The 13,033-nt window shown below is 39.9% G+C and overlaps 1 protein-coding gene across 4 annotated transcripts in view; it reads left to right on the top strand.

The window, feature by feature from the left end:
* The window catches only part of LOC121927130 (rap1 GTPase-GDP dissociation stimulator 1-like), a 55,554-nt gene that overhangs the window by 25,548 nt on the left and 16,973 nt on the right, over window positions 1-13,033 (top strand). For 3 of the 4 annotated variants that reach the window (XM_042460709.1, XM_042460710.1, XM_042460712.1), the window contains 3 exons: window positions 3,102-3,245; window positions 9,328-9,459; window positions 9,990-10,124. In XM_042460709.1, the coding sequence (XP_042316643.1) occupies window positions 3,102-3,245; window positions 9,328-9,459; window positions 9,990-10,124 (411 nt within the window). The remainder of the gene's footprint in view (window positions 1-3,101; window positions 3,246-9,327; window positions 9,460-9,989; window positions 10,125-13,033) is intronic. The other variant, XM_042460711.1, reaches the window with a different exon arrangement.

Genomic DNA, 13,033 nt, shown 5'->3' with positions numbered 1-13,033 from the left:
AATCTGTAAATGTAAATTATCTTTTTTTTGGATTTAGCCTTGGAACAGGAGCCAAATCTGGCTGGTGTTGTGTTTACCATTTGCAGCCCCTGTGTAATACAAATGGTAAAATGAAATGCTTTGTTAGGGGCTGGTTCACTACTGTCATAAAAACATGGTACACAGAAAGATCAACAACCAGTGAGTATTTCTCTGTGGCATCTGTTATCTGTGTACTTTAACACATTTTTTTAGAGTTGTTGCACAACTGGTGCACTAAGCATGTTTTTGGATTATAAACCTCCCCCCCATATATCCCATGCAACATAGGGAGTAGTGAGGATAGTAAAAAATGTAGTATAAAACACCAGGAAAACACTATGTTGTTTACATCTAATGTACAGTGTGTGAATACTAGCTGAAAATGTGACATGTGAAGTTGCTGTGACCATCAAGTGGGGAGAAAAGGATAAAGAAGCACTCAGCAGGACTGTCATGTTTCTTTGGATATTTGGCCCACAGAATGTCATTAGTTACCCATATTATATTTTAAAAGCTCCCAAAGCCTTTGTTTTGATTAGATCACAGTAGACATTAGTGGTTGATTAATGCAGCATGATCAACTTCAATTAACCAAATTAAGATTAATGAAACCACTTAAGGGAAATGTCACAGTTATTCATGTCTGCAATTTCAACTATTTTCCTCCCAACCATCTAATGCTCCTGTTTGTTCATTCAGAATTAAAGGATAACACTATGTCCTGATTTGCACCAACAGTCTAGCATAAAGATATTCAATATCATAGCTAAGCAATATTTTTTCCTTTTTACAGAAACGGTACTGTTAGAAAACTAATATTTGTCAGCAAAGCTCCCCTTCACTCACCTGCAGAGTAAAGCTTAGAAAAATTTATTACTGTTCTTATTGGAACTCCCAGAATCTCCCAACTAGCTGCCCTTTTCTAAGCACTGAAGCAGAGGCATAGACATAGCAGCAGGGAAGCTATTTCTATATGTTTTGGCCTCACAAAACCTTGCTTTCTGATGGTTCAGTGTACACAAACTTTGTTTCAGGCACAAAATTATTTAAAATGTTGTACAAAATTACTTATGTGTACTGGTATATAAGATGTATATGAAACATAAATCAATTTTGTGTTTAGACTTGGTTCCCATCTCTAAGATATCTCATGATGTACATACAGTGGGCTCTTCCCTTACATAGGGGATCCATACCATGTATTGAAGATAATGGGGCTTACGTACACGGGGGCATGCAGCACGTGTGCCATTACAGCTTCCAGACGCACTAAGGATTTTTCCAGTGCGGATCTCTAGCGTATGCTGGAGTCCATGTAAGACACATTCACATATAACGTGGGCACACTGTATATGCAATAAAGGTATTATAAAATCAAAAATACCTCTGGTCCCAAGCATTTTAGATAAGAGACCTGTATAGCTTTCAACTGCTTTTGCCTCACCTCCAGATTAATAGGAGATAGACCTAACAATTCTGAGATCATATGGGCAGAGTCAACTGTATTTTGGCAACTCCTCTGTCAGTCAGTGGGAGAGATAGTTAGAATCATGTGTGTGAGGTAATTAGCCCCATACATGTGGTCCAAAGTATTCATATACATACTGGACAATAGGGAAGCATCTCCCACAAGACTGCAGGTAGAAATGAAAGGTCATGTTTTCTCAGTTGTGTCTTATGCAGTATAAGACATGTGCAGTTGTGTGCAGTGATGCGTCATCTTCAAGGCTTTAGGAGGGGAGTCGAAGAGGTGGAAGTTTAGAAACTAGACAGAACATGAGGAAGTGATCAGGGGATGGAGTTGCAATTGTACACCTAAGTACTCATCAGATGGAGAGGGAGAAGGAGATGGACCACATTGTTGGACAATGCAAAACAAAGTAGGAAAGTGAGTGTACTACAGCAAAGTATCCTTGCGCATGGTTAATTGGATGACAATCCAAATGACATTATATAGCAGGAGAAGATCACACAGGATGTTCTTGAGCCAATCCCCCTCTCCTGAACTGGTACAGATGGCATTGCCCTGCTGTTACCCAAAGAAAGTTGGGGGAAACTGGAAAGTTCCCACCAACTATCAGTGTAACTTCAAATGTTGGGGAAATTAGCTTTGCAAGAAGCTAGATAGCCTTCAGGATTCTTTGCACCTGTACATATCAGTAATATCTGAGGAGAACTCCAGGTTTGGTTAGGTTAAGAGGGTTTTATTCAAGAAATACAGAATGCAATCATATACACACAATAGCAATTCCCACAGACACAGCATTCAGAGCTAACTGAAACAGAAATATAGACACTACATAGCACAGTTTGAGGAGTTTAAAGGGGATAATATTTACCTGTCTGAAAGAACAGACTATGAAAAGTGATAGTGGCTCAGAACATACACAGAGTGCAACCTGAGACAATTGTATGTGTACTGTATGCAGAGACTAGATTTTTCATGCTAATATTTATACCTGAAAACCAGTCTCTGGGGGTGTGCTATCCTGTGATTTAACCAAGATTTGACGTTTTTTCCCCAGAAATCAACAATGGCATTCTAGACTGGTAGGTGGCTCTTACTAGGGTGACAAAAACAGTGATTAGATCAGAACAATCTCAGGGTGAATGGACAGGGAGGTTGACAGGAAGCATAGTAGGAGGTAAGTAGAGAGAACTGGCTTGCTAGTTCAGTGCAATGAGACCTCCTTTGTCTCTTGGTGCAAGAGGAAACACAGAGGACTTGGAGGAAGGAAGGAACACTTAGTACATTAATTTAGTTTTTATTGTTGTATTATCTAGATCATCCATATGAGCTTCTTTGCTCCTTTTCTCCTTGGGACCTGACCTAGGATTCCTAAAGGCCATTGTGACCTCTCCAGAACATGCATAATATGCAATCTAGGGACCCCATATACAGCACTGGTTATGCAGGATGTGCTAACACTGTCCACACAATCTTATTCTCTATGTTTCCAGAGAGTGCCAACGTGGTAGTATGTAAATTAGAGTGTGGGAAGAAATCCTGATTCATCTATATCATCCCCATGACCCAACACATATTTTCTCAAACTTTCTGTTTATCATGCATTGTACAGATACCCTGAAATTGCAGTTAGTTGAGGCTGGTATTCAGGAGGCTGTGTCAGAGATCTTGAAGAGGCTCCAGGCTAGTTCCAAGCCAGAAGACATGTGCAGCTTAAAGGCTGCATCAGATCTGATTGTGTCACTGCTACTTGGAGGTAAGACTGAGACAACCCACGGTAAGAGAGTCCAGCTGTGTGAAGTAAGAGCAGCTGCAAGAGTGCCATCTGCTCTCTTTCCTTTCAGCACACACATCTGCAGATTGTTGTTTTCAGATTCCTAGTGGCATCTGAACAGATGCCTTTTTTATATGTAACAAGTGATCATTCAGTTGTAAGATGATTAATGTAATGCTCATGTTAGGCTCCAAAGACGCATGCATCATTGAAACACCATATCTCCACTGTCACTCGAAGCAGCTTTATTTTGGCTGTCTGTAACAGGCCACTGTTACTTAGAAACATCTAGGGTAGCCATATTGGCTATATAGCAAATCCAATAACATCCAAACAATGATACCTTTATTGGACCAACCAAAATGCACAATTACATGTTTAGACGTTGTCTACATTGCAGAAAAATAATTAATAATAATAATAATAATTTATTTATATCCCACCCCATCTGCTCTCAGGCAATTGGGGCGGCTTACAGCATAAGAAATTATACAAATCATCTCCTCCAACTCTCCTGCCCTTAAAATAGAATTAAACATTTTACACTTTAAAACATGTTAAAAGATAAATAGCAATTTAAACAATAGATAAAAACAAACAAACAACAATACAACAATAGACAAGCAAACAGCTAACGGGATCGATCCATTACTTTCACTCTTTGGTGGCTGGAATTAAAGCAGTTTGACACAACTTTAACTGCCATGACTCAATGCTATGGAATTCTGGGGTTTGCAGTTTTATGGGACATTTAGCCTTTTCTGTCAAAGAGCTCTGGTGCTCCCCCATCAACTACAAATTCCAGAATTCCATAGCACTGAGTCATAGAAGTTAAAACTATGTCAAGATGCTTTATTTCTGCAGCATGCCAGCAGCCTTAGACACATCTTCAAATTTCCTTGTCATATTTGTTCAAGGCTTCCTCCAAGGAGCTGAGAGCATGACCTATAGGATCATCCTGTTTTATTTCCACAGCACCTCAATGAGTTTCGTTAGGGTGAAGAACAGTGATGAGACCAAGATCAACCATACAGCAAGTTTAATGGCTGAATGGGCATATCATGTAGTAGTACACAATAACAGGGCTCAGGTCTCCACAGCCTAGGCCTAATAGTGAAGCTGGCATCCGCTGGGAGGTGGTGGTAACTAAATAGGTTAGATTAAATACTGATTCACATTCCCATTATAATTGGTATGTATTCCTAACCATAGCTATTTGGAAATAGGATCCATTCAGTCCTATAGTGTTTGCTTCTAAACAGATGTGCAAAAAGCTATGGCTGTGCAGATTTCTTCTGGACTACATGCAACATCACCCTCACTTTTCATTTTGCTTTCACCCTGAAATCCTGCACACGATGGTACTTAGTTTCCCATGTTAACCAACCTGCCAATGTACCACTTCACCTTCCCAGGTTAGGCTTTTAGGTCAGTCATCTTGGGAGGAGAGAGTTACAGAACTTATAGTGCAATTTTCTGCTGTTCTTTTAGAGGTAAGTCATATTGTGATCACTGGAGCCTACTTGAAAATGCATGCATGTGGGATTGCTGATTTTACAGCATTATAGGTATTAAGTTGATAACTGACAAATGCACAGGCTGAGCAGATGGGAAGCAAACATACATGAAAACAGTTTTCAGCTCCAAAGCTCTGCCAGTTCAGCTCCTTAATATTTTAGGAATTCCTTCTGTCAGTAGTAAGCACTTAGCAACCTTTTTGCATAAGCTACAATCAGAGAATGTGGCATTTTTGCAGGATACAACACATACATGTGGAATGGAATTATTAATAGCCAGCAAAGCCAGCAAATCATCTATGACCACATTCTTTACGATCAAATTTCAAGCAGTATAAAAACTTAAAGAGAAAGGGTCTTACCCTGTCATGAAGGAATCTGTTTACGACAATATACAGTTGACCTTCCATATCCACTGATTTTTTTTTTTAATCCATGGATTCAACCAGCCACAGCTTGAAAATATTTTTTAAAAATATAAATACCAAAAAACAAACCTTGATTTTGCCATTTTATGTAAGGGACATCATTTTAGTATGCCATTGTATTTAATGGACTTAATCAACCATCAATTTTGGTATCCACGGGATATCCTGGAACCAAGCCCCTGCAGAGCGCACTGTATAAATGAAAAGGTAAGGCTATGGGCTAGGAAGCTATGGGAAAGAGTCTAGTCCAAACCCTTGTCCAAATAGGCTTCACGTTACTCAAATTAGCTGGTAAAGGGAAAATACTACTTTGTGAATAATGGTAGTCATCAGAAACCAAAGTTCTGAGCCAGAACAGTTTTGAAGGAATCCAAGCTACATTCTATAAAATGAACTAGAAGCCAATTTTTATCTAGAGGAAAATTTTTGAGTGAACCCCAACATAGAAAGAAGATGATGTTGAAAGAGATTTGAAGAAGCCTTAGCATTTAGCAGATTACTGAAAACAAATGCTGTTCTCTGTGAAACTTTGCAGTACATGAAAACAAAAATAAACATAGCTTGAAGAGGATATTTCTCTAGAGCAGATCAAAACGTAGTATCAATGCACTGGATTAAAACTCATCCTACTAAATTTACCGTTATTTGGAATCATAATCAGTCTAAAAAAGATTAATGAATGGAATGTTTTCTAGGTAGTGGAAGAAAATCCATTTTCTCTAGTACAGAAGTGGGCAACTTTGGTGAGTCTAGGGCCCAAACCCACCTTTTCCCAGAACCCAGTACAGTTTGTATTCCTGCTGCTACTCTGTTGCCGAAATTAGGTAGCCACCAAATTTGGAGGGAAATTGGCAGTACTGTTGGAAAACAAGAACAAGATGATTCTTTGAAATTCATTTTGTTGGTGGGTCATTGAATCTTAGAAGGATGCTTTAGGAACCATGTGTAGCCCATGGGTGGCACATTGCCACATCTGTTCTACAATTACTTTCCAAATTGGGTCTGGGATGTGGTACCTGATGACATTACTATTTGACTCTGCACCAGAGTCTAGAGGCCCCTGTGCATTCTGTGAGTGCCACAATACATGGTAAGACCATGCTACCTCACAGTAGTTTTTTGTGGGTTTTTCAGGCTGTGTGTTCTGCAAGAGTTTCTTCCTTCCAGAACATGGCCACATAGCCTGAAAAGCCCACAAAAACCTATGGATGCCAGCTGTGAAAGCCTTTGACTACCTCACAGTGTTTACCAAAGGCAGGGAGAAGCAAAAATAGTGTGATTTGTACTAAGCAGCATGAGGATTTTGGAAATCCCAGTCCATTGCCCCATTCGAAATCATTACTTATGTAATACTGGTCTGGTATCACTTTGTGATGAAGACAGTCTGTGGTATATATATTTGCCATCTGCTCACCTATATACTTATTAAGTAGTATACTTCTCCAGTATCTCACATTATCAAACACTGGTGCTGAAATCATCTACTGCTGATAGAAGTAGTGCAAGCTAAGATTGTTTCTATGAATCTCAGCTTTCTTCATTTCAAGATACTGCTCACACATTGACATCGTGGCCCATGTCACAGAAATAGAAATCTTGAGGGTGGGGGCGTTCCTCTTAAAATAGCATACAAGGGCACTTAAAATCCAGCCTGGCTTTTGCAAGCCTACTGAGTATTGTTTTTTAGCTTAGAATTAGTGGGTTAAAGGTTGCTAATCTAATGAGGGTATTTCATCAAAGGAATTTCATTTGTATTACTTATTATTTTGTCTTAACTAGACAAAGAGAGAAGCTTTGGCATCTGTTCCAAATGTAGACACTGGGGAATTGCAATTAATTATTTTATGGTCACACAATTGGGGTAATTACTATAAACAGAATGCTATCCATGTAAAACAGACATCCAATTAGTTATCCACTTGTTTACTTAATATTTGTCAGCTTGGGGATGGCAGACAGTTATGGGTGAAGCAGAGCAAGTAAATGCTGGAAAGGTGGTTGTTTTGCTATTGTTGATATTCACTGAAAAAGTTAAAACAATTCAGTGAAAGCAAGATGTCAACTGATCTATCTTTTAGTTAACCGGGTCTACTTACCTCTAGTCTTCTAGTGACTTGTTATCAAACTAGAGTCCAAACAAGAGCCAGCATGGTGTAATGATTTGAGTGTTGGGCTGTGACTCTGGGGACCAGGGTTTGAATCCCTGCTTGGCCCATATAAACTCACTGGGTGACCTTGGGCAAGGCACACTCTCTCACTCTCAGAGCATGGCAAGGGCAAACCCCCTCGGAAGAATCTTGCCAAGGAAACCCCATGGTGGGTTCACCTTAGGGTCACCATAAGTCACAAATGACTTGAAGGCACACAACAACAAAAGAGTTAAAATATATTTGTATGTATTCATCTCAGTGAATCCAAAACTCTGGTCCTACAGATGTTATAGACTTTAGCTCTCAGAATCTTAGACTATTGGCTAAGATGGCTGTGGCTTGTGGGAGATCAAGTCCAAAACACCTGGATGACCAAAATCTAGGCATCACTGATTCTAGATTTAGAATATGAATAGTTCCCATTGTTGCATTAGAATCTCGCCCCCCCAAACCAGACTGCATGTCCCCACTGCAGAAGGGTTTGCCTGCTTCATTTACTACATACAAACCACACATCTTTTTTATGTCACTGCAACAGGCTTAGCAAACACAGCTTGTGCTCACGGCAAGCAACTGAATTGCTGTCTTTGCCATGAGCACCGTGTAATCTGGACAAAAGAAAAAAGAAGAACATCCATTCATATTGTTATTGTAGACAAATATTGCACCCAGTACTATCCTCTTCACATCTTCTGTGCTGTCATAGAACTGCGGCATAAAGTCACAGCCAGCTGTGTTGTTAGGCAAAATGAGGTGGCTGCCTTGGGTAGAAGATCCTGGAGGATGAAGGTGCAGCACTGAGGCACTGCAGAACTGAGCTAGGAGTGCTGTAACCTGCCCTATAATTCATAAATTATCTTACTGCATTCAGGTATGGGGGAGCGCCTTCTGAAATTGGAATGGTGTAGTAGCCATCATTTTATCTGTTGCCTCCATTAGCAAAACAGCTTGGAACAACTGTTCATGCAGTTAAAAGGTATCATGAATCAGCTCTATGGAGCTCCATAGCCTTTACCAGCCTACCACACTGATAGGAATATGAGTGAAACAGGAACTTAATGCTTACTATTTCACATAGTAAGAGCCAGCGTGGCATAGGTCTGAGTGCTGAACTACAACTCTGGAGATAGGGATTCAATTCGCACTCAGCCATGAAAGCTACTGGTGACCTTGGGCAAGTCACATGCTCTCAGCCTCAGAGGAACACAATGGCAAACCTCCTCTGAACAAATCTTGCCAAGAAAATCCCATGACAGGGTCACCATAAGTCAGAAACGACTTAAAGGCATATAACATACATTTCGCATAGTGGTTGGAGTGTTTGACTATAACTCTGGAAAATAGGGGTCCAAATGCTACTGAGCCATGAAAACCTGCTGGGTGACCTTGGGCAAGTCACACTCTCTCAGCCTCCAGAGGATGGCAATGGCAAATCCCCTCTAAAAAAATCTTGCCAAGAAAATCCCAGGATGGCGTTGCTTTAGGGTTGCCATAAATCGGAAATGACTCAAAAGCACACAACAATAACAACAAATTTTCCCCAAGTCATTAGGATCAGCTTTATCGAGTGGTGTTTTTGTATTATTAAATTTCATATATACAGTCTGAGTGGGGAGAAGCAAACAAGCTCAGAGACATGGAGAACTCACCTTAAAACAGAATAGTCCTCTCCAGCCAGAAGCAGATATGCACAACCTATCAAGGCTACTTTTTGCCAGCCAGCTGAAAGACTATGCCATTTTTCTCAGGCTGGATTTAAGACTACAGAACTGTTTCTGTTTTCTGTGCTGGGTTGCTTTAGCTTCCCTTCTGATGATAGGGCATGACCTGCATTCCAGGTTTTAGATGTATCATTGTCTATCAGACTCTGCATGAAAGCTGTTGTGTATGTGTTCACAACAGCATATAAGGCAGTGCAATAGTGTAGCAATACTAGCAGCAGTCTCTATCTCCATTCCTTGTACTACAGATGAATCCATGCAGCAGCTGTTTGCAGAGGGAAAGGGTGTTATCTACCAGAACATTGCCACATGGCTTACATCCAAGCACACGCAATTGCAGCTGACAGGGGCTTTGGCCATTGCTAATTTTGCCAGGAATGGTAAGGTTGCCTGTTCCCCATATCTATTATTATTTAGCTCATTTTTATTCCACTTTTCAGCTGGGAAAAAACTTTACATAAGATCGATAGAAATATAACTTCTTTGTTTTATGTTGTGCTGTGTCCTTGTTTGTCTGCTGACAAGTTGGTCTGACTATTTAAACTGAATGCAAGATAAATAAAGTATCCTTACAAGATTTGCAACTAGGATTTTCACTATGGATTATCTGTCTCAAGTGGTTTACTTTTTGGTAGATTCGGGATGAGCACCACTTGGTCCTCCAAATGTATTTGGATTGCAGCTCCCACTAGCTCTAGGCAGAGTAGCCAATGATGAGGAATACTGGGAGATGTAGTCCAGCCACATCTGGAGGACTACCTGATTCTCATCTGTGCCTTAGATGCTATATTTTATTTTATTTTATTTTTCTGGATACATACAAAGGCTATTCTTGAAGTTCTGTATTTACATTATTGTTGTGTAACATTCCCATTTCTAATCTTTTGATTGCTTTTTTCATTTGTTGAAGACAGTAATTGTGTCGGAATGGTGCAACTAGGGGTCGTACATCAGCTACTAGACCTTTTGGATCACCATGTGGAAAGTGGAGATGTGTCTGTTCAACATGCTGCTCTTAGTGCTCTTCGGAATCTGGCTATACCAGGTACAACAAAATCTACAAGCAAAATCATCTGACCCGGGGGGGGGGGGTAAACTAAAGCCACATAAGTGTATCTGATGGCAATATAATAGGAAGGAAATAAAGGAATTTGGGATGGAAGTGATGTGAGCTGGACTTTTGTATCCTATCCTTGATAGGACACTGACCATATTTATGCAGAAAATGGAATGGTACTTTTTTAAAAAAGGAAAAGTTACTTTACGAATTCTTCTAATTACTCAGGGTCCTTATTTATTACTGTTACTGCAATCCAGAAAGATAACTCACTGATATACTCCTTACCAACAAGTTGTCTTTACTTTTATTTTGTGCTATTGGAAAATACAAAGCAATGCTCTCTGGTTCCCCCAAGTGACCAATAGAGACACTTCAAACAATTGGAAATTATAAGGGGGAAAAATGTGTGCGCATGCAAACACACACACACACACACACAAGCAGTTGTTCCCATCAGCAGCACAAAGCAGCCAACCATTGGAGCCTTATTCTGCCCCCTCCTATTGCTCAGATTATATCAGTATTTAATTTATGTATCTATTGACTGATTTTAAATGTCATCTTTTTCTTGATGAGTGCTATCTGGTGATTATTAAAGACCATATTCCCTCTTAACATATCAGACATTGGAGGTCTTGGCATTATGTTCAAGAAAACAGTAAATCAAACATAGGCTTTTTGTCTTAGTGTGTTATATACCACTGTTTCTTTGCAAGTTTCAAAACTTTACTGCTAGTGCAAATGTATTACCATTAGTTGATCATGACAAATTAATTCACTGATGTTTAAAAGCAATGAGAAAATACAAAATTAATTTGTTAATTAATTTGCTAATTAATTCCTTAAATCACTGAATTTAACACCCCATTTAAAATGACTAAAAATGGCCAATAATTGATGTAAAGAATGAAAAATGCTGATTGTTAATCAAACTAATGTTATTTTCATGCAATAATTAAATTTGCCATCGTGGCTGAACCTTCCTCATCCTGGAAGCTCCTTCCTTGAGCTTTCTGGATGCTGCCACACGGGTTCGAGGAAGAGAAGAAAATCAGCCCAGCATACCTTCATTATGCCAGGGCCCCTTAGCTGCTGAGGGACTCTCTTGTGGGTTTTCTAAGGCCTGTTATAGACTGCCAAAATAAAGCTGCTTCAGGTCTCTTTGGAGGTATGCTATTTAAATGACGCATGGGTCCTAAGAGTCCGGAGGTTGCGCCAAAGTCACACTCCATTCCTAAGCACTGGAGTGCAGCTTTGGTGCAGCTTCTGGATTCTTAGGATGCATGCATCATTTAAACAGCATACCTCCAAAGAGACCCGAAGCAGCTTTATTCTGGCAGTCTGTAACAGGCCTAAATTTCTCTGCTGTGAAGGCATCACTAAGGGAGAAGGAGAGCATCCAGGCAGGCCTTTATCACCCCAGAAGCTAGCTGTTGCTGAACTAACTATTTTCCCTCCTCTTCCTTCCCCTATCCTCTTTTCCTTGTGTGTTGTGCTTTACTTAAATAGTAAGCCTAAAAGCAGTGACTGTCAGATTAAGTATCTGTAAGCCACACTGAAGGCCTCAATGCCCTAAAGGCAACAGATCCTGTCTGATCTTATAAACTAAGCAGGGTCAAACTCGGTTAGGACTTGAATGGGACACCAATACTGAATATCAGGTACTTCAGTGTATATTTCAGAGGGAGGAACTGGCAAAACCACCTTTGAATATTCCTTGCCTAAGAAAGCACTATGACATGACAAGCACTTCAAGGCATGTACAAACAAGCCACATTCAAATGCTTTTATACTAAAGAGCAGAATATCAAAGTACAGTGCACTCGCACCATATGCGGTCGCACTATACATGGCTTCCGGCTTATGCGGAAGCTGTGTGACAACTAATGAAATAGCACACGCACTTGTGGCACATGCACTGCCCAAGCCGCAAGCATGTGCTCCATTGTTGGCAATGGTGCACAAGCAAACACGGATTTCCACTTACTCGGAGGGATCCAGAATGGTTCCCCCGTGGAAGGGAAGGGCCCACTGTAAAAATAAATTAATATTTAAAAAAAAATTATGCAGAAAACGTAACATATTAACAGTAACAAATTAATTTTAACTATTTTTTTCTAAACTCTAGTGCTTAGTTCATTACCACAGGAGAGCTGAAAAGAAATTATGAAAATGAAGTGAAGATGAAATGTATCAAATGTTGTTATGTTAGAAAAGACACACATATAAGAAAATTCACCCTGGAAATCCCCTATTCTCTGCCTAAATATATTTATACCTGAAACAGTCCCTTAGTGCAATGTACATTATCGGCACTGTGCTGAAGTTGTATTCTTTCTTGATTCTCTAGATATCCCTTTTAAAAGTAAAACTCGGAAATACAACTGCAGATGAAAAAGTCAAACTGAACATTAAATGAAATCAATTAGATGCAGTCTTTTAAAAATATATGGACAGGCACAAGGGGCATAATTAATTGATTAAATCTACAAAGCCTGCCCAGGGAACTCTCTCTGAAAATGCTACTACTGTTGAGGGCCCACAGTTTGAACTGTCTATGACCAAAGCCCAAGGAAATTAAAAAGCAAGTTAATTAACCATTAGTCTCACAGCATGATCAAGATGCTAGCAAGGGATGCCTGCCTGCTGCACTTGCCCTAGCCAAGAGAAAGAGTACACAGCCTGCCCGGAAATTGCTTGCTAGATAGTGAACATCTCTACCCAGGGAGGCTGACTCTTAATTATTATCTGGGATTGCTTCACCAAAAGAATTGCTGGGGGGACAGAGAGGAAGCGGGGGGGGGAATCTTTCTCAAACCTAGAGGGATAAATATAAGATAGATTGGAGGATGTTGACGTTTAAACAAATATTATGGTCACCATTCATAGAACAG

The sequence above is a fragment of the Sceloporus undulatus genome, chromosome 3, assembly GCF_019175285.1.
Source record: "Sceloporus undulatus isolate JIND9_A2432 ecotype Alabama chromosome 3, SceUnd_v1.1, whole genome shotgun sequence".
In the NCBI taxonomy this organism is placed as follows: Eukaryota; Metazoa; Chordata; class Lepidosauria; order Squamata; family Phrynosomatidae; genus Sceloporus; species Sceloporus undulatus.
The sequence above is the reverse complement of the archived record's forward strand: the minus strand, read 5'-3'. Positions and strand labels throughout refer to the sequence as shown.